The 20979-nt window shown below is 42.7% G+C and overlaps 1 protein-coding gene across 1 annotated transcript in view; it reads left to right on the top strand.

The window, feature by feature from the left end:
• The first annotated feature begins 249 nt into the window (after positions 1–249).
• eipr1 (EARP complex and GARP complex interacting protein 1) overlaps positions 250–20979 on the top strand; it is a 115864-nt gene continuing 95134 nt past the window's right edge. The window contains exons 1-3 of the mRNA XM_080750665.1: positions 250–398; positions 1336–1419; positions 15450–15582. Coding sequence (XP_080606791.1) covers positions 357–398; positions 1336–1419; positions 15450–15582 — 259 coding nt within the window. The 5' untranslated portion in view covers positions 250–356. The remainder of the gene's footprint in view (positions 399–1335; positions 1420–15449; positions 15583–20979) is intronic.

Raw genomic sequence — 20979 nt, 5'->3', positions numbered from 1 at the left:
TGGGCTTATTTTCATACCCATACCCAGCCGCTTGTTTCTTTCACAGAATTTGGCAACCCTTAGATGTATGGCGTCCGAGAGTGGCCAAACAACATGACAGCTCCCACTGCGTGTATTCATGAAGGGCTCTACGCTCTGTTTCAGACGTACTGCTCACTGGACGGGAGGCTGCTCCGTGTTTTCACTATAAAGTGACGTAAATGTCATGTTTTACAATCGCGGAAGTAACGTTGTAGACTGTTTGGGTGATGGAGCTGTAATAGCCCGAGCATCAACAGTGGTTTAAGTCTACAATACAACATATTTAACACAGTGCGTTGTGTGAATAAAGACCTGGTATATTATCTACTCGAGTCATGGAGGACGATGCACCTGTCATCTATGGACTGGAGTTTCAGGCACGTATATTATTCCCTGTTCATTTAATTACTGTGACCTCATAAAGTACTGTAGCACTATTCTATTCTATTCTATTCTATTCTATTCTATTCTATCCTACTCTACTCTACTCTGTTCTGTTGTATTCTGTTTTGTTGTGTACTATTCTGTTCTATTGTATTGTGTTGTGTGTTGTATTGTGTTCTGTCCTGTTATACTCTATTCCAGGGGTCTTCAACAGGGGGTCCAGGCATAGAGTTATATGGGCCCAGGCCCCTAGGGGGTCCTCAGAGTTACTACAGGGGGGCCGCCAAATCTTTGTGATAGGATTATTCTTTTAAATTTGACAACTTGAACCCTTGCATCCCTATTCTGAGGAGCACTTTAGCCAAAAATAGCAGATCTGAGGCGTTGAGAGCTTGTAGATTGGCTGTTTTTGGCAAATAGGTTTGGTGTAGAGGTAAAAAAAAGAGCAGACCAAGTACAGAGTGAAAGGTGAAGTTAACTAAAAACATGAATCCAACATAGAGTGATGACAGTGCTGTCAAACAAGTCTATGAATCTATCTATGAAATCGATGAAAATCTGCATCTCACATTTATACAATATGTAGAGGGGGTCCCTGCTTTATCTCTCTCTCAGCTAAGGGGTCCCTGGCCTGAAAACGTTGGAAGACCCCTGCTCTATTGTTTCTATTCTATCGTATTCTATTGTTTCTATTCTATTCTAGTATTCTATACTATATTTTATTCTGTTCTTCAGCCCAAAAGATTACGTTAGATAATTGACACCGGGTGAAAAATGGGTTACAAAATCGTGGGATAACAAAAGAGGAAACAAATGTAAGCAACGTGTGCCCTCTCAATCTATACACTGTACCTGTTATTAATTAAACATTAACTGCAATATGGAACCATAGCCTATACTGTATGTATTCACGTTCTAACCATTCTGCAGGCACGAGCCCTCACTGCCCAGTCAGCTGAAACCGATGCCATTCGCTTCCTTGTGGGCACACAGTCGCTGAAGTTTGACAACCAGGTGAGTTGAGAAATGTAAATGTGCCTAGTGGAAGTACAGGAAGGAAGCACCGCCCAAGGAAGTTATGTTGATGACGCTTTGCGGATCTTTACGTTCCGGCATGAAAACCGCATTGAAGTTGTTATTGGTTGAAAAAGACAGATTACCGGGGAAGTCCTGGAATCAATGGAATCAATACATACATTTTCTCCCTGTAAGATGGAAAAGAAATTGTAGTATGCATGCATACTACATACATATAGATGTGCCAAATCTTCAGGCTTTACTGCTTTTTTCCTGAAAATGTCCTGCAAATGCACTATTTTAACTGAAACCCACAAATGGCAAGAAACCACTCCATTCCCATTGAAAAGCAGAATTCACCTCATAGGTAGGTCATAAAAATTAGCCAAAATAGCTGATCTACAAGCTCAATGTTTTGCCAATCCACTGGAAATCTACTGTCTGGCCAATGGCAGGACGTTTTGAAATGGCACATCTGTACAACCAGGATTTTTCTTGTAATTGGCTAATGTAGATCTCATTTTGCTGAACAGGCAGCTTGGGTCTGACTGGCTAGATGTAGTTTGGCTCCACAGTCTTGCGGTGGGTCTGAGATTATTCATTAAAAAACATCACACCTGTGCTGCGGTGCTCACGTCGAATGGTATCAAACACGACACATGTGCATATCTCCCTGTATGGGCCGTTCTGTCTGTGCACAGATCTCTGATCCGTGCTCATACACACACAGTGAAATATAGGAGCGGTTTGCACCGCTCAAAAACATGACGATTCGAAAATATGATGCTGATCTGCCCAGCAGTTTGTAAGATTTAATCATTAAATAATCAATAATTATATTATGAATGCAGCATGCACACACCTAGGGGTGCAATAGTTAATGCAACTAATCATCAATTATAGTAACAATAGATTTTAATACAAAAAAAAATAGCTGTTTGCATATTTTGCATCCATCAATTACTATTCGATTAATCTGAAAAGTAATTGATAGAATAATCACAACATGACTGTTTGTGAGACCGGGCTGCTGTCGTACTTAAGGTAATTCCATACCAACATACAAGATCGCTTTCTGGTGTGGGAGTCTGAAACTTGAGTGTACGTACAACGAGTCCTGTGTGTGTGTGTGTGTGTGTGTGTGTGTGTGTGTGTGTGTGTGTGTGTGTGTGTGTGTGGGTTTGCGTGTGTGTGTGTGTGTGTGTGTGTGTGTGTGTGTGTGTGTGTGTGTGTGTGTGTGTGTGTGTGTGTGTGTGTGTGTGTGTGTGTGTGTGTGTGTGTGTGTGTGTGTGTGTGTGTGTGTGTGTGTGTGTGTGTGTGTGTGTGTGTGTGCGCGCGTGCGAGCGAGTGTGTGTGTGTAACCACTGCCTTAACGAACAATCCATTGTTCATAGAGAAAAGTGGACATGAAACCAAACACCCAGTATTGAGTGTGGAGTTTTGGACCACAGGGGCTCCAGTAGGAAAATACATAGAACAAGCACACCTGAAATAATATTTTGTGGAGGGTCACCATGTCCTTGTTTAAGAAGGTTTTTTATTAAAGGATAGGTTATTCTATTTTAAGTTGAACTGATGTTGCCAAAAACTACATGAATAGACTCAGTGGATTGCAAATTAGTGGCAGGGGAAAAGGGTGTGAACTCGATCCCATGAGAAGTCTCAGCAGAATGGACTTATTGACTTCTAAACCTTGTAAAAATGTTACATTTTAGATTTTAGAAATCAATAGCTTCATCTCTTCTTCTACTGCTGGTATAAACACACAACCGTCTTTAAAGTAGGACTGTCATCTAAAGGGGCACTGTCACTTTGAAAAGTAATCTTAAAATATTAGTTAATGTGTTTATGATGTAATTGTGAGAATGCGCAATTATAAGCCAATCAAATTAATTGACTGTACTTAGACTACTTACTACTTACTACTTAGATATATACTGGTCAGCTGTTGGGGGGCAAGGGGCAGATTACACTGAGTTTCAGACTACTTCAGACCGTTTTCAGAGAGACCACGTGACCTACTGTATCATACTATTATAATTTCGGGTCGTGTCAGCACTCAGCAGTCCTTTAAGTTAAAGCCATACTGTGTAAGATGCCCAACTAGTGGTCATTAGCCCTATAGCAAACCGCGGTCGCGTCCGCGTCTTTCGGACGTTTTTCGTACCTTCAGACCCCCGCGTCTGCCTCCACCTCGCTGAGATCTATCTTTTAAGGGGTCCCTTGTTCCTGTGCGTTCAGTAATTCCAGAGATACGGACTCCTTCACCCTGCCTGGTAGGCGAAATTACCTAGAGAAGGGATGGTACAAACGGGCGACAACAAATATGGCTGCCATAGCGACCCCACTTCAAGATGCGCTGTGATTGGCCGGCAGTTGTATAACCCTCGCTGTGATTGGCCGGTAGTGTGATGACGCAATTTTGGCGCGAGATCCGGTCCACGGCAAGGATCTCAGTTTACATACAGAGAAGGCTTTACAGGCTGAAATTCACGGCGCGGATCTTCTAAAACTTTTGTGATTTAATAGTTAGGAGAATTTTAAGATTTGTTTTATAAAAAAAGTTACATAGTACAACTTTAACCAAAGAAAATAATTATTCTGCATGCCATTGTTGAAACTGATGTTTTATGATAAACTGAGTATTTTTCACTAAAGTGTGTTTGTTTGCAAGTTAGTGGGGCTCTAAGGGTGGCTATAGTGATGAAGATGAGCACATTCCACATGCCTTACCGAAGGCCATAAAGGAGTGTGGATCACTAGCATCCTTTAAAATTGCCCTGAAAAACCACTTACAGGCAGCAGCTGTTCGCAACTGGTAAAAACCTAGCCCAACCCTACCCTACCCTCCCCTGCCCCTTCCTCGTATATACTTACTGTTTGTTTAGACTTAATGTTTTCCTTTTTTTCCCCTTTTCTTTACATATCTACTGCATAGTACTGTGTTCTATTTGTCTGTCATTCAATGTTATATGAGATACTTAAATGGTTTCCTGTTGAAATAAGCTTCGTCTTTTCATGGATCTCCTTTTAGTAGACCTTGTACCAGTGAACTGTACCGTCATGAAACTGTACATTTTCCTATGAAAACTTCTAATAAAGCCTTCAATCAATCAATCAATCAATTAGTTCATACTGGAAACCTATAATAGAACCCTTTGAAAGCTCTCCTTGAAAACAATGATTGAATCTGTAGCTTTCATCTTCCCAAATGGCCTTTTCAGCGTCACATTCAAACATATTAAAAATAAAACACTGGCAAAAGATATCTGTCTTATTTGGATATCAATGCATATTGCATTTTTAAGTACTGTAAATATCGTCCGATATCGATATGATGACCAATATATCGAGCATCCATAGTACAGTCCTTAACTCTGAGAGTGGACACATGGAACCAAATGGTCTGTTTGGTTCCATTTGTACACTCTCTGAGTCCACAAATGGATAAATGAACACTGACGATTTTACTGTGTATGAGCCATTATACCTGAAACACTCCATGCATGTAAAGACAGTTGGCGTTAACTCCCCGACCCATAGCGTAGCACTCAGACCTCGCCTCCACGCACTAAACACAATCAACAGAAGTGGCGACATTTATAGCTCATCGACTCGACAAACAAGCAAAACTTTCACCATAAGACGTCTCGGAACACATTCAACTTTTCTTTTTCATTAGCTGGAGATCTATTCTACGCAGTCCCCTCCTATTGGAATGCAGTTCAGGGCCCGCGGCGCGGTAAAACACTGAGGGCCTCAAGGCTTTGATCAGACAATTAATGGCCGTTCCCCTCCCGTTGACTGCGACACTTACAGCACCTCTGGGGGACCGTTAACGGCGATGCACCGGACAATAACTCCGGCGAGGCACTTCTTTTTACAGGCAGGAGGACAAGGGGATGAGGTGTTGGTGGTTGGCGAGGGTGGGAGGGACGGAGGAAGGGAGGGTAGAAGAGGAGGGGAGCATTGGAGCGCAAGCATCCTTCAGCCTCTTCAAAGTCAGCGAGGCAGCCATTAACCTTGGGTTGGACCACATCGAGCAAAAAATTATTAGGCAAAGTTATAATTTTATGGCGGTGGGGGAGCCGTACAAATAAATTCCGGGGGCCGGCGGGACAGGGTAATTGGAGGGAAAGAAGAGGAGGACCCCGGTAATAGGGTCCCGGCGACTGAACCCCAGGTGTTGAGGGTAAGAAGAGAAGTTCCCAGCCCTCCTCCTCCCTCGAGGTGATTTATCCCTCATTCTTTCTAGGCCCGGGGAGTGACTCATAGCCTTCAGCCACTTGGGCAGCCAGCCCAGTGCTTTTAATTATGTTCTGAAGGAGGGAGGAATTGAAGTGCATGAAGAGGGGAGAGGGAGAGAGAGAGAGAGAGAAGGTGAGGGAGACAGAAGGGGTTGAGGGAGGGATAAAAACGAGCTGGCTCGTGTCCCCCCACTTCTGGGGCCTCTCGGTTAAAGCTCTTTAGCCCGTGCAGATGACAGTAAGCGGGGCGGAGGAGTCGAAGAGCGGGCGAGAAAGGTGCCAAGCGCCGGGTGCTTTATCTCGTTAGTAGCCTTAAATGCCACGGTGGCGCGCCCGGGCCCACCGATCTGTCATTCCCAGCTATTGGTCTCTGAGGGATTTGAGAGGTGCTCGACGAGTTAAGAGAGACATTTCCCCCCTGCATTATGCTTAATGGGAGGTGGAGAGGCCAGGAGGCTTATGGATACAGCACAAGCTATCAAGGCGGGCCGGTCGGGGGGTGGGGGGCTGAAATGCCAATCGGAAAGACGTTTTTCACGCTGCGAGACCAAGCGGCGCTGAACAGTACAAGTGCTGGCCCGGCAAATGCATGCGCAGTGTAGTTACTGGGGGCACGCACAGCACAAGGATAATGGGCATCACCGATGGAAAGGTTTGACTGGATCTCAGCATCCACTGTGAGAGCGTGTGTTTGAATAACCTTTTCAAAAGCTGAATAATAATTTCCATAAGCCTGCAAAGAGAAAATTACATAAACACCAATGAATCAAGCGGACGCTGTCGGGTAGAAACCTTGTATCTCCATATTTCCTTGTTTAACTTTTTCAGAAATGAATGCCCTATTTTGTACTTCATGACGGCGTCACGCAAACATAGCAAAAATAGCAAAAATAGGCAATCCTCAAGCTCACAGCTTACAGATCTGATATTTTCACAATACATTTGAAAACATTATTTGTGAAAATATTTCCCTATAATGACGTGACCGAAATAACGATGCCAGGCTGAAAGTGGTCGAAAGTCAAGTCTGTGGGTTTTATAAATATCGAACCAATGAAACGTAACAAGAGCTTGTGACTACATAACAACTTCACTGGATCCATAGGAACACTGTTTCTTTATTCCCACATTCCCCAAAAGTAACGGGTTTTGGACATACAAGTAGGGCTGTCTCGATTATGACATTTTACATGACAATTAATTGTCACTCAAATAACTGCGATTAACGATTTAATTGTGTTTTTGAGGTTGACAATTACATTATCTGTTTGGCTTTTAGGCTTTGAAGTTGCACATGGCAATTATGACACATAACTTAAAAGAGTAAGTAGTTTACCCCCAAAATTACTTCAATAATATGTTTTTGTATTTTTCACTTTCTTAAGACAAAAAAAATATTTTCATAAATTTACCCCTTTGATTCCGGATGGGGACCCAAATGCATTTGGGTCGGAATCAATGGGGGTAAATTTATTATGATGAAATTATAGTCTTAGGAATGCGAGGAAGCAAAAGATTATTATTATTGTTGAACTCAAGTCTCCATGGCATGAGTAATGAATAGAAAAAAAGTCATTTTGGGGGTGAACTACTCTTTAAATATACAAAGAAATTACCGACATATTTGACAACTAAAGAACTAGGGGAAATAGCCGATCTACAAGCTCACAACGCATCGCCACGCGTTGTGAGCTTGTAGATCTGCTATTTCCACTACTTTTTTTCAAAGTGTTTGAAACTATATTAACATTTCTCAACATGGAAACGATTGTGGCGATTATGCAAAATAATTGCGATTACCTCAAATAATTGCGATTAGACGACTATGTAATCGTTGTGACAGCCCTACAACATACAAGGTTTCTGCCCGACGGCGGCGACGTGATAAATATACATGTAGAAACCCCTACTACAACTGATCAATGCAGAGGGGTCAGGCTCACCTGGCTGTGAAAAATAAGACTTTCGATTTGATTCTCTCGGGTTCTTCTCAGATCGTACTCTTTGTGACAGAGCGAGGGGTATACGTGTGAGGAATAATATTAAGCTATCGACAATGCATACGAAATTGCACAGATCTCCGTATTGGACTCGCTAGACTTGGAATGGAAGCGAACGTGCCGCCTAGTGCCAGACCATTTTCACACCCGACGGTCTGCCAGAAAAGGAGGCTGGTTTTCTTACAATGCAGATCTCTTTCTCTCTCGTTTTCTCTCTCTGAAAGAGCTAATTATTTCCCCAACCATTTAGAGCCAACTGTTTCTGTCATCAGTCTCTATAATGACCTCTGCAAGACGCACGCACGCACGCACGCACACGCATACACACACCCACACACAGAACAGATACACTCACGCCAGTCTGCTTCAAATTAGGATGGATTGGAAACAGTCCAATTGCTCGTGTTTGGGAGCAAGATTAGGTCTGTCCCCACTGAGCCACACCTGTGGTCCCAAAGCCTTGTGTCTAGAAGACATGCGCACACGCAAGCACACACACACGCGCGCACACACACATACAGAATGTACACAGCAAGGAACAACACAGATATGAGACATTCAAATAATTTAGAATATATTTGAATAATAATGCTGCCGTTAACCCATTACCAGCCAAATTTAAATATGAATGTGCGCTTATAACGCCAGGAAATAGCTATATTTTATCATCATGATTACACCATTTTCAAAGGCAGGATGATATACCATACCACAAAATGACCACTAGAGCGAGCCATCGTAACACTAAAACGATAGACTGTACAAGCCCCCATGTTAAAACCAAGATTCACAAGATTCAAGGATGGGACGATGACATCGCTCCCCATTTACATTGAATGGGAGACCCGCGGGCCGCCATCTGAGCTCAATACTGTTCAATTCGTGCTTGATCGTCTAAAACCACCATCGGTATGGGCACCGGAACGTATACAGATGCCACACAGAAAGTTTCCGAATCAAAATCCGACCTAGTGAAGCTGCGTAATGGTCGGATGGTTTGCATTGAGCCTAGCAGAGGCTAATATAAACAGGAAGACCTGGTTTAAAGGTGACGTCATAATCGTATCCTTTTTTTCCCACGGTTCACGTGTTGATACCATCCGAAGCTAAGCTAACCATTTCGCTCCGTCTATTAACCCAAATAAAAGCTTAAACAATGCTTTTATATAAAAGTCGATTAAAGTCGCTTGGCAGGGAAGTCCATAGTGACATTGTCGACCTAAAAGTCGACCGGCGCTGATCTTGTTAAGATCTAAGGGATAGAAACCTTAATAAAATTCAGATAATAAATAAAATATCAACAATATTCTCAGCCTTTGGGAGGCCATTCCAGCAGCTCGTACCATGGTGTTGAAATGTCGCTTGACCATATCGTTGTTGTTGGGCAGAAACCTCTTATGTCCATATTTTAACTATTGTGTTTTTTTGTAAATTAACACCCTGCTTGATCATACAGCATCGCACAAAAACATGAAAAAAGTGCAGATCCGCAAGCACCGAGCTGCTACTTTTGCTATTTTTGAATTTGAATCCGAAAAAATTACAGATTCCACCTGACAGAAACCATGTATTTTTGTTCTAGTTTTTTTTGCATAATTAAAAACGAACCTCCCAAAGGACCAGAGGGATCTAGCTGGTTCATATCTTCAAAATCAAATCTGACAAATGAGTTGGGTGCAAGGCCGTTAAGAGATGTATAAACCGTTGAGAGGACCTTGAATTAAATCCTAAAACTAGCAGTGTGCAATGTGAGCTTTCTTTCTGGTTTTGGTCAGTATGCGAGCAGAAGTTTGTATTAATTGTAACTGACCAATAATAGTGTTTTGGTGGTAGACCCGATATATATATATATATATATATTGTTTTTCCCTTCTTTTCTTGCTTTATGCCAAAGATTGTAATTTTGTCACCAGTCACGTAGCACCAAGTTATAGTACTTCAGTTTTGCCCTGGTTAAGTTGTAAAACAGTTCTGAGCCATCAATGCATATAAACATACACCTAAAAAGTGCCATCAATTGGCTTTGTGTCATCAGAAGAAACATTGCAGTATTAGAGTGTCTGCATCCAGACAATCACAATCACAGTTAATACAGTACTATTGGAGCGCAGGTCTCCGCCAGGCCGGGTTGTCTACCCAGGGCCCGCAAATTTTGGAATGCAGTTATAGACAAGTAGAGTTTCAGGCCGCTACGTGGCCCTCATACCTATACAGTATGTTGCACCGCCGATTTGTCCAGACTACCCAGAACTCCCTCGAGTCCTTGCTACTGCGCACACCAAGTTTGAAGTCGGTAGGTCCCATATGCTGTATGCACATGACCATATATGGCCATACCATATCTGTGGCTTTTGTCAACCAGATCTCCATACATAATAATATTATAATTAAGCGTATCAGGTTTGTATGGTTATATCTGAGTCATAGTGACATGCGTATGGGCATATTAGGTTTGTCAGTGACAGTGACATAGCCGTAGTCCTGCCTATATATGGACGTATCAGGCTTGTTTATGGTTATGTCTCCGTCAGAGTGACATTGCCGTGGTCCTGCCTATACGGTATATGGACGTATCAGGCTTGTTTATGGTTATGTCTCCATCAGAGTGACTTAGCCGTGGTCCTGCCTATATATGGGCGTATGAGGTTTGTTTATGGTTATCTCTGAGTCATAGTGAGGTGGCCGTGGTCCTGCCTCTATATGGGCATATGAGGTTTGTTTATGGTTATCTCTGAGTCATAGTGACGTGGCCGTGGTCCTGCCTATATATGGGCGTATGAGGTTTGTTTATGGTTATCTCTGAGTCATAGTGACGTGGCCATGGTCCTGACTATATATGGGCGTATGAGGTTTGTTCATGGTTATGGAAGTCTGACATCACTGCCGCTAGAGGGCGCTGTCCCCCAGTTTCCCATTGTTATCTTTTGAAAATTACATTTTAGCCTTTGCATGAGCCTGCAAGGTGCATGTTTACGGTACACGCTTCCATCCATATTCTGGCTAATCTGGGCGTATCCAAAAACGTAGCCTCATATTTTCATTTCACACTCGAGAGACGAGGAGCTTAGTGTTTGGGGGTTATTTTTGAACCAAGATTCTTGAGTATCCCAAATTGTAATGCGATATTGCTGTGCATGTGCATGTGCATGTGCAAGTAAATCTATATACTCTGTGTGTGTGTGTGTGTGTGTGTGTGTGTGTGTGTGTGTGTGTGTGCGTGTGCGTGTGTGTGTGTGATAGAGATATCTTTTTGTATTCGGGCTAAATTAGTATAGGCTTTCATAGGCTTTATGCGGTATGATCAGTTATTCTAAAACAACACTCCCAAGTCCTGAGAGGCTCAGTGTTATAGACAGAAGTGTGGAGGTTGCATTTAGTGGGCTTCTAGTACACGTGCAATGTTTGATGGAGAGATTGGACTCACTTCTATATAAATATATATATTTAATGCCTCCTGATTTTAATCTGCAGTATATCTGCACTGGACTGGGGGGGGGGTGGAGTATTTATCCCCTTCTGTATGGAAGGTGTTCTTTGTAATGCTACTACTTGTGAAAACAAGGCATTGCATTGTGGGTTTTCCTAGTTTAGAGGCCATGAAGGGAGCTGATAGGTCCTTCTTGATGTCAATCAATGAAGTCGTCACCTTCATTCAAATGACAGATGCCAATATGTCATATGGTCTACTTGCACAGCCTTTGTGATCTGGCAGATCTACCTTTTGGGGACCCCTGCTACAGTATATACTTTGTTGAGTATAGAGCCCCCAGGGCTCTATACTTGGTTTGCTCCTTTTTTTTCCTTCTCCCCTAGGGGCCTATGCGAGTATGCATGTCCCACTTCTTCTTTATTCCCTCTACCCCAAAATCAAAATAGCTTATCTACAAGCTCACAATGTGTTGCAGCGTGAGGCATTGTGATCTGCTTTTTTTTCCACCAATGTTCGACTATATTATAACATGATCAGAATAGGGACAGTGGAGTTAAAGTGGTTCAAGTGTTAATCAAAGCACATGTCTTTTAGTAAATCGCATAGAAATATCTCCGCTGTTTTATGACGACCAAGCAGCATAATCTCATTCTATACACTTTACCCGTGCTTGTGCATCTGCTCTTTTAGATTTTTGGAGCTGTGTGAAGCACAGGCTCCCTATACGTGGCTGTGTGGGTCTGTCTGTGTGTGTGTGTGTGTGTGTGTGTGTGTGTGTGTGTCTGTCTGTGTGTATGTAGCCTGAACTTCCTAAACTTCGGCACGCCACTAGTCCCACAGTTTTGCCACCACACACTCGCGCCATATGTCAAATCGACCGGCTTACTCGGGAATCGTGGGCTATTACTTTTCTAAGAGAAAGGTTCTATAGTTTAATTGATATTAATTTATTAGTGAATTAATTTTCCCCATTGACTTATAATGGGAATCGCAAAAACTCACATTCAATTATTTGTCTCTCGCAAACCATAGGGGCTAGAGTTTCAAGACTTGGAGAGGAGGTTCATAATGATTTCAAGGATTAAATAAAAAATAATTGTGTCATTTGGCCGCATGGTGGCGCCATAACACCCCACTTTACGTTTTGGCCTGTAACTCTTGAACCGTAGGTCGGAAAATTAAAAATATTTTTTCCCTGGATTCCTTGGGTCATGACGCATCTCCCCATATAGGCCACGCCCATTTGCGCCATGATAGATTTTCCGCCATCTTGAATTTTCTCCAAAACACACTTTTTGCTCCTTTTCCTACATATTTTCTTCAAATGTCACAAAAATCGGTACACATGATCCACACACACACACACACACACACACACACACACACACACACACACACACACACACACACACACACACACACACACACACACACACAGCTCCACTTCACACGGGTGTGATTTTTTCTTTTAAAAAGTCTCATATTTGAAGCTGTTTTATGGTGTGCCGACCAGATGCCCTGTACTGGTGGTTAAAACTAGCAAGCAGCACAATCTTGGTCTCAAATCCAAACTGTCATTCATTCACCACACAACCCTCGCTGTCCTGTTTATTGTCACTGCTCTGTCCCGCTAATAAAGCTTTAACAAAAGCAATAAAACTAACAAAGAATGTCTTGGGCCTAGAATTATTGAATGCTTTAACCAGTGAAAAATAGCATTTCTACAAGCTCACAGCGCGGCACCGCTTGTAGAAATGCTATTTTTGAAAAATCGTGAAAATTAGAATTTTGACCCGATTCTATAAGGGTCTTTTGAATCCTTCTAAGGTTTTTTTGAAAAATCTATGTTTCTGTGCCAGCAATCTGGCCAGCCATCGTCAAAGAAAAGGTCCTTTTCACTTAACTGGAGCTCAGTTAGTCTGTTCTTGAGAGACTACTATATCAGTGGTGCTCAAACTTTTTCAGGTGAAGGACCCCCAAAATGATATGTATTTGGCCACGGACCCCCATCTCAAAATATTTTGTTCCAGGGACCCCCCCAGAAGCAAAATTTGAGTTTTGAAAATACATATATTCAAAGATTTGCACACATTTTCACAACTTTTTCAAAAATGGCAGATCTACTAGCTCGCAGTGCCGCGCTGTGAGCTTGTATATCTGCTATTTTTCACTGGTTAAAGCATTCAATAATTCTTAATGGCTTAAAATAAAATAAAATAATGCCATCTTGTTCACATGAAGGCTATCAGATCAAACCTCTTCTCTTTTTGGCATTCAAGTCACATGGTTCTCCGAGAGGGACAATTAGACAAAAAAAAAAAAAAAGATGGAATGAGCTTTATCGACACCCCCCTCCTCTCTCTGCGCTTCCTCCCCCCCAGCTTTGTCACATCCAGAACGCCTGTGAATCAAGCGTGACTTCTAAAGTGTCTTAATCGTCGCTTTGAAGACCCAAAAAAATCAAGACGAAAACTCTGTGTATGAAGTTGGGGGGAGGAGGGGGAAGATAAAACAAGAAAAAACCCTAAAATAATAGCAGTAAAAAGTGATGCCTGCGTTTGAACTCTTGCTGCTTGCTGTCACATTCAAAGAGGAGGAACCTTTTTTTCTTCCTCTGTCGGAGCGGGGCGGGAGAGACGACCGGGAGCTTTGAACTGTGGCGGGGCGCGTTGGTGAGAGATGAGAGGGGGTGTGTGTGTGTGTGTGTGTGTGTGTGTGTGTGTGTGTTTGTGTGTGTGTGTGTGTGTGTGTGTGTGTGTGTGTGTGTGTGTGTGTGTGTGTGTGTGTGTGTGTGTGTGTGTGTGTGTGTGTGTGTGTGTGTGTGTGTGTGTGTGTGTGTGTGTGTGTGTGTGTGTGCGTGTGTCTGTGTGTAAACGCAGCCTTACACTTACAAGCATCTCAAACACTTTTATCCATTTATATACGTTGCCCATTCAAAAATAGCAGATCTACAAGCTCGCAGTGTGGCACGAATGTACTGTACATCTGCTATTTTTGACTCTCTTTTGTCTCAAAGTCTCAGATATTATGGTGTTTTTTTTTTTTCGCCTCTCATCCTACAACTTACAATTTACAATTTAGGCATTTAGCAGACGCTCTTAATCCAGAGCGATTTACAATAACCAAGGTAATACAGTACATCAATACATCAACATCAATACATCAAATGCATAGAAATAGTAATCTAAGAAAAAGAACGTAGGTAGACCAAGCACCTATTCACTAAAAGCTTTACATAAAAACGTTACATAAAAACCTAAAAAATGCTATCTACTGTAACTTACATGTGCATAGTCCTGTGTTCTATCCGTCTGTAATTCAATGTTATATGAGATACTTCAATGGTTTCCTGTGGAAATAGGCCAAGTGCTTTTCTAGGATCTCCTTTTAGTAGACCTTGTACCAGTGAAGTGTACCGTCATGAAACTGTACCTTTTCCTGTGCAAACTTCTAATAAAGTCTCATCAATCGATCAATGTATGGTCATTGAGGATAGGCAAGTGCTACGGTATAAGTGCTATGGGTTAAAGGACAACTCCGCCCTAAATGACTTCTAGGCTCATTTTCCTACTTATATTCATCCCAAAATACTGTCCATGGGGTCTAATAAGCAGAAATGCGCCTGTTGTTCAGTTTCCCCAGCAGAACACAGCTGCTGTCATAACATAGAGTGGAGCCTATAAGCCTATCGCTTTTACACTATTTGTTGTGTTCAAAAGTGATTTTCTTTTTTCCTATGTGTTACTAGTTGTCATTACAAACACATCCATGCCTTGGTTTTCCCACACAAGCCACCACAATCTCATAAATAATGTTTTGGGGTGAGCATTCGGCACAAGTGCCAATCAAAGTGACTGCACTGGCCAATCACAGGGCATCTTTTCCGGGACTTGGCAAAACACATAAAAGCATAAGATCTGTTTAGCAGAGTGTGATGGCGTGTGTGGGACAACGATGACATGGATGTGTTTGTAATTACAACTAGTACCACATTCATGAAAAATAAAAACACTTTTGACCACAACAAATAGTGTAAAAGCGATAGGCTTATAGGCTCCACTCTATGCTATGAGAGCTGCTGGGTTCTGCTGGGGAAACTGGACAACAGGGGAATTTCTGCCTAATAGACCGCATGGACAGTCTTTTTGGATCAATATAAGTAGGAAAATGAGCCTAGAAGTGATTTAGGGCGGAGTTGTCCTTTAAGGTGTAGTCTGAAGAGGTGAGTCTTCTTCAGACCACGTGCAGAAGCTAGGGAGTGAGTGTGTGCTGTTCTAAGTGCGATCCTCACTGAATATAACCCCCCCCATCCACCATCCCCCATCTCTCTTTCTCTCTCTCTCCCCCCAGATCCACATCATAGACTTTGATGATGAGAATAACATCATTAATAAGAGCGTCCTGCTGCACCCGGCCGGGGAGATCTGGCACATCGGGGCCAGTCCTGCCGATAAGGCCGTGCTCACCACCTGCTACAACAAGAGTGAGTCTCCCCTCTCTCTCTCATTCCTATTGATCTGTATCCATAGATACCTTTATCAAGCCATTAACACCGGGAACGCATTATTACATCAACCATTGTTTTATGCTTTAACTATTGAAAAATCGTGAATGTCTTCTAAATCCTTCTAGGGTTTTAGAAAAACATGTGTTTCTATATCAGTGGTCCTCAAACTTTTGTTGTATGTTGTATCAGGGACCCCCCAGAAGCAAATATTTGAGTTACAAATAAAATAGAAAAAAAAAGTATTCAAAGATTCTCACACATTTTCAAAAATAGCAGATCTACAAGCTCATCTACAAGCTTATAGATCTATCAATATCTACTGTATAAGGCCTGCCTGAGGCTGATTCTACAAAATGTCTTCTAAATCCTAATTGTTTTCTGAAACGTTTCTATGTCGGTGGTTCTCAAACGTATTTTCATGTAAAGGGCCCCCACCAGGATGATATTTATTTGACCATGGACCCCCATCTCAGGTGTAGAAGGTGTAGGAGTAGGATATGGAGGGAGCCGCTCAAGTAGTAGGCTGGAATCAGACAAATCCGCCGGTGCAAAACAATTTTGCCCTTTGCGGATTTGGATCTCCGCTCAATTGTGAATCCATTTCCTCACCTCAAAGAGTTGGTTGACCAATGAGGGGAGGGCCCAGTATTAGTCTGGTCTAACCAATTGTGTCCAGAGAAAATGTTTTAATCCGCCCCTTGGAAAAAAAACACTTCCATATAGAAGTAGCAGACTCATGCAGTGATATAGTCTGGATACGCGAGGCTACTCCAGTGGAGGCTCCCTGGCAATGGGGAATTGAGATTTGGGACAACGGCGAGAGAGTGTGTGTGAGAACTGAGAACATTATGATGAGGCTGGCTGCATGCCAAAGTTCTCCACCAGAGGGTGCTCAAAACACATTCACACCACCTAGGGTTAAGATCACATAGCTTTTATTTATTCATTCATTTGTTGATAATTAATTTAATGTTGTGCAACTCTCAGTGAGTAATTGGTATTCACTTTGTTTAAATTGACTTTATTTATTCTTTCCCTCCGTTTCGTTCCTTTTCCGCTCGTTAATGCACAAACGACTCCCTGTCCGTCTGTGTGTGGATCCGTCCGTCCGTCCGTCCGTCTGTGTCAAGCCTTTTCTCTGGTCTAATTACCACGCGTAATTGGTGGAGAATGTCAGACGTGCTGTTTGAAGCGGGTCTTTAACAGGTGATCGATAGCCAGTCCTCCTGTGCTGGTACAGCATTATAGCGGCCCGTGTTCGCAGTCATGTCTCAGACCGCTGATAGAATCAATACTAATGTCCGGACATGATGACCCACATGAGGGATAGCAGAGAGAGAGAGAGAGAGCAGATGAGAGAGAGAGAGAGAGAGAGAGAGACTGGCTATCAGAGTGGAGAAGGAGGTGGTCCCCTTCAAGCTAACTTTGCACGCACCACATTCCAGGTGTTTTTCTAACCACTGGCACTTAAACCCTAGTCCAGGGGTCTTCAACGTTTACAGGCCAAGGACCCCTTAGTTGAGAGAGAGAGATGAAGCAGGGACCCCCACAACCTTTTCATAGATTCCATATAAATGGTAAATGGTGCATTTATATAGCGCTTTTATCCAAGGCGCTTTACATAGATTGTGCATTACATTCACCCATTCACGCACACATTCATACACCGGTGGCGGAGGAAACCATGCAAGGCACCAACCTACTCTCCGGGAGCAATTAGGGGTTCAGAGTCTTGCTCAAGGACTCTTCGACATTAACTCAGTGGGAGCCCGGATTCGAACTGGGAGCCCTTCGGGAACCCTTTGTGCTCTAATAACGGTTTCTCTACCCCTGAGCTATCTTTAGTATCGTCAGTATCCTCACAAAGTCTCGCAGCGCGAGGCGCTGTGAGCTTGTAGATCGGCTATTTTTGGCTACAGTTCTCAGAATATGGACGTTAGGTTTCAAGTTGTTAATATAAAATGGATTGGGAAATTTGGAGGACCCCCTGTAGTAACTCTGAGGACCCCCGCCCTAGGGGTCCCGGAACCCCTGTTGAAGACCCCTGCCCTAGTCTAGACTTAGTAAACTGGACCAGAATTGTAATACCAACACCACATCCTGCGGGGGCGTCACCCAGCTGAGTCCTGCCCACAGAGGAGCGCAGAGGGGGGAGCAGTTAGGTTAGGTCAAGTGTGTCTTGCTCAGGGACACGTTGACACATTGCTAAAGGTTGGAATCGTACCAGGGACCTCTGGGACCTCTGCAGTCCCAGGCGGGCACTCCATGGCCGCCTGACTTTTTGTGAACTTCTAGAGTTAACTTACCAGTAAGACGTCTCAGGGCGACATGCAACCTCGCCTTAAAGGGCGAGGTTGCGCCAATCCTTGGCCATCTGGCCAGTGATGTACAGTATATTGGACCAGTTACCCATATATGGAGACCCCTGGTACCCATATATGGAGATCCACGTACTGTACACGGAGATATGCTTTGAGAGCCCAAACATGCATTATTTGTTATGTGAAAGTCCTATGATGTCTATGGTTCAAGTTTCAAGTTTATTAGTCTCCCTCAGGAGATTTTTTTCTTGGAGACAGAGCCACATCTGCATTGTACATAAAAACATTTAAGACAAAAAAGAAAAAGACAAATTACAAAAAACAAAACTATGACATCTGACATCACAACCTGACGGTCGCTTATCTCCCGATTAGGGAATCTTACTGGTATAGATACAGGGAACTTCATATATGGGCATAAAAGGGATTCTGTTAGTGTGACTGGTTCCCCTGACATCACAGTGATGTCAGAGCATGATGTCAGAGCGACAAACCCATAGAACAACAGTGTCAGGCGTGACAGAGATACATACTGTACATACATACGGACAAGCTGTGACCGTTTTCATGCGAGAGTCCAAACATGCTTACTCAGTCATTTGTTATGTGAAGGTTCTATGATGTCTATGACATCTGACATCATACCCTTTTATGCCCATACATGGAGATCCCTGTCTGAAGGACCCGCCGTTAGTGTGGTATGTGGCCGACGTGGCCTCCATATATGGGCATACCCATATGAAGTCCTGTTAGATATGGGCTTAATATTGATGACATCATGGAACTCCATATATGGGCATAAAAGCCAAGGGATTCTGTTAGTTTGACATCACAGTGAAGCCAGAGTGTGATGTCAGAGCGGCAAACCTCTGTTAAGAGTGGTTCGCCCTGACATCACAGTGATGTCAGAGCATGATGTCACAGTGATGTGTCAGGGTAACCACAGTGTCAGGCGTTATAGACAGAGATACATACGGACAAGCTGTGACCGTTCACATACTAAACTACGACCTATGGTCGCAATAATGTAAGCCATTTACCATGAGAGGGAGTGGGTTGTTGGCTGATTTACCACTGATTCAGGGTTATGGCACGAGGTGAAGCCGAGTGCCAAACAACCCTGAAACAGTGGTAAATCAGCCAACAACCCACAACCCTCGAATGGTAAATTGCTTTTCTACCACTTCTACCATATAAATGAAAGAAAACACAGTTGTAACTTGCAAAGTTATTGGAAATGTTACAACTGCAACACAACTATGCCAACTCAAGGTTGTTGACTGATTTACCACTGTTTTAAGCCAATCAGAATCCAGTATCTGAACATGTGACCACAAAAAGTGGTAGAAAGTTTATTTTATAATTGTAATAATTTATTAACGGCAATTCATTCTTATTTCGTAGCCATTGTGATGACTAGATCAGAGTGGGCACTGGGCAGTGACCTTGAAGTTGCAGAGGCGCTGCCTCCCTCACTGCAGTCACTTTGCAACGTATGTTTTATACATATTGCAATATTGTTTCCACGGTAACAGGAAGAGTGGGCACTAAGGGAAGACTGGTTGGACACTTTGAAGCAAAATTGTCTGCTTCGTCCAAAATGTAAAAAGAAAAAATATCTGGAAAATGGCCTTAAGTAATGTAAAGCAGGGGTCTTTTCAGGCCAAGGACCCCTTGGCAGAGAGAGGGATGAAGCAGGGACCCCAAAGACATATTGTATAAATGTGTGATGGAGATTCTCATCGATTTTTTATACAGTAGATAGATTCATAGACTTGTATGACACTTAACCCCTTAAAATCATAAATCGTCAATACTTAGTGAACTTGACCTTTCACTCTGTACTTGGTCTGCTCTTTTTACCTATACACCAAACCTCAACGCCTCACGCTGCGAGGAGTTGAGAGCTTGCAGATCTGCTATTTTTGGCTGAAGTTCTCCTCAGAGTATAGGGATGCGAGGGTTCAATTGTTCATTTAAAATAATTATCCTATCACACAAGGATTTGGCGGCCCCCCTGTAGTAACTCTGGGGACCCCCTAGGGGTTCCGGACCCCCTGTTGAAGACCCCTGATGTAAAGCATACATGATTAGAACAGGACTGAACTTTTGACAATTAAGGACTAATGTTAATTCAATAGATACAAATCACTACAAAAACTGACATAAATCCAATACTTTTGGGCATAAACAAGTTGAAGTGTCAATTTAAAATAATGACCGTGCATGTTCAAATCATGTACACCTTACAGTTCTCAAATATTATTATTTTTTAAAACATTTTGGTCAAAACTAGCACATTTTACATTGAGGTGCCCACTTACCCTACTGTATAACTGTTTCCTAAAAAGGCGGATCAAGCTCCGACGAAGCAATTAAAAAAAAAGACAATCTCAAAAAAGAAAAGGAAAATCTCAAAGACAGAGAGAGAGAGAGAGGGAGAAAAAGAAACATAATTAAATCTCAATTTTCATTACATTTAGCGCCAGTGAAATCATGTTAGTGGACAAAAGGGGGATGGAGGGGAGGAGAGGAGAGGGTTGATATCCAGCTAGCATCCGAGACCATTTCAAAGGGAGGGGGAGGAGGGATGGGATGATATGAAAATATCATGTCACGATTATTGTGACAAAAGAAATCGCGGTTTACGATATTATCGCGATAATCAAAATCCATTATCCTAGGGCGGAACGTTTGCCAAAAAATAGCTGATCTACAAGCTCACAACGCCGCGTTGCGACGCGTTGTGAGCTTGTAGATCGGCAATTCTTTGGCAAAGACATTTGTTAGAGAGTGAAAAAAAGACTGTATCAAGTACGTTTATTACGTATACCTTTTACCAATTATGGAGAGTATAAATGGAGTTTAAATGGTACCGGATATGCAGCTTGGCAAACAAAAGGTGAATTGATCCCAGTGCATGATGGAGGACGATATCACGATAAATGAAATCTCCACGATACGATTATCGTGAGTGTTTTTTTTTATCACGCTAAACGATAATATCGCGTATCGTCCCATCCCTGGAGGGGAGTCGCTGAGGAAAATGAGG

Source organism: Nannobrachium achirus (genome assembly GCF_963921795.1).
Source record: "Nannobrachium achirus genome assembly, chromosome: 20".
Lineage (NCBI taxonomy): Eukaryota > Metazoa > Chordata > Actinopteri > Myctophiformes > Myctophidae > Nannobrachium > Nannobrachium achirus.
Note: the sequence above shows the minus strand (reverse complement) of the source record. Positions and strands in the feature narration are given on the sequence as shown.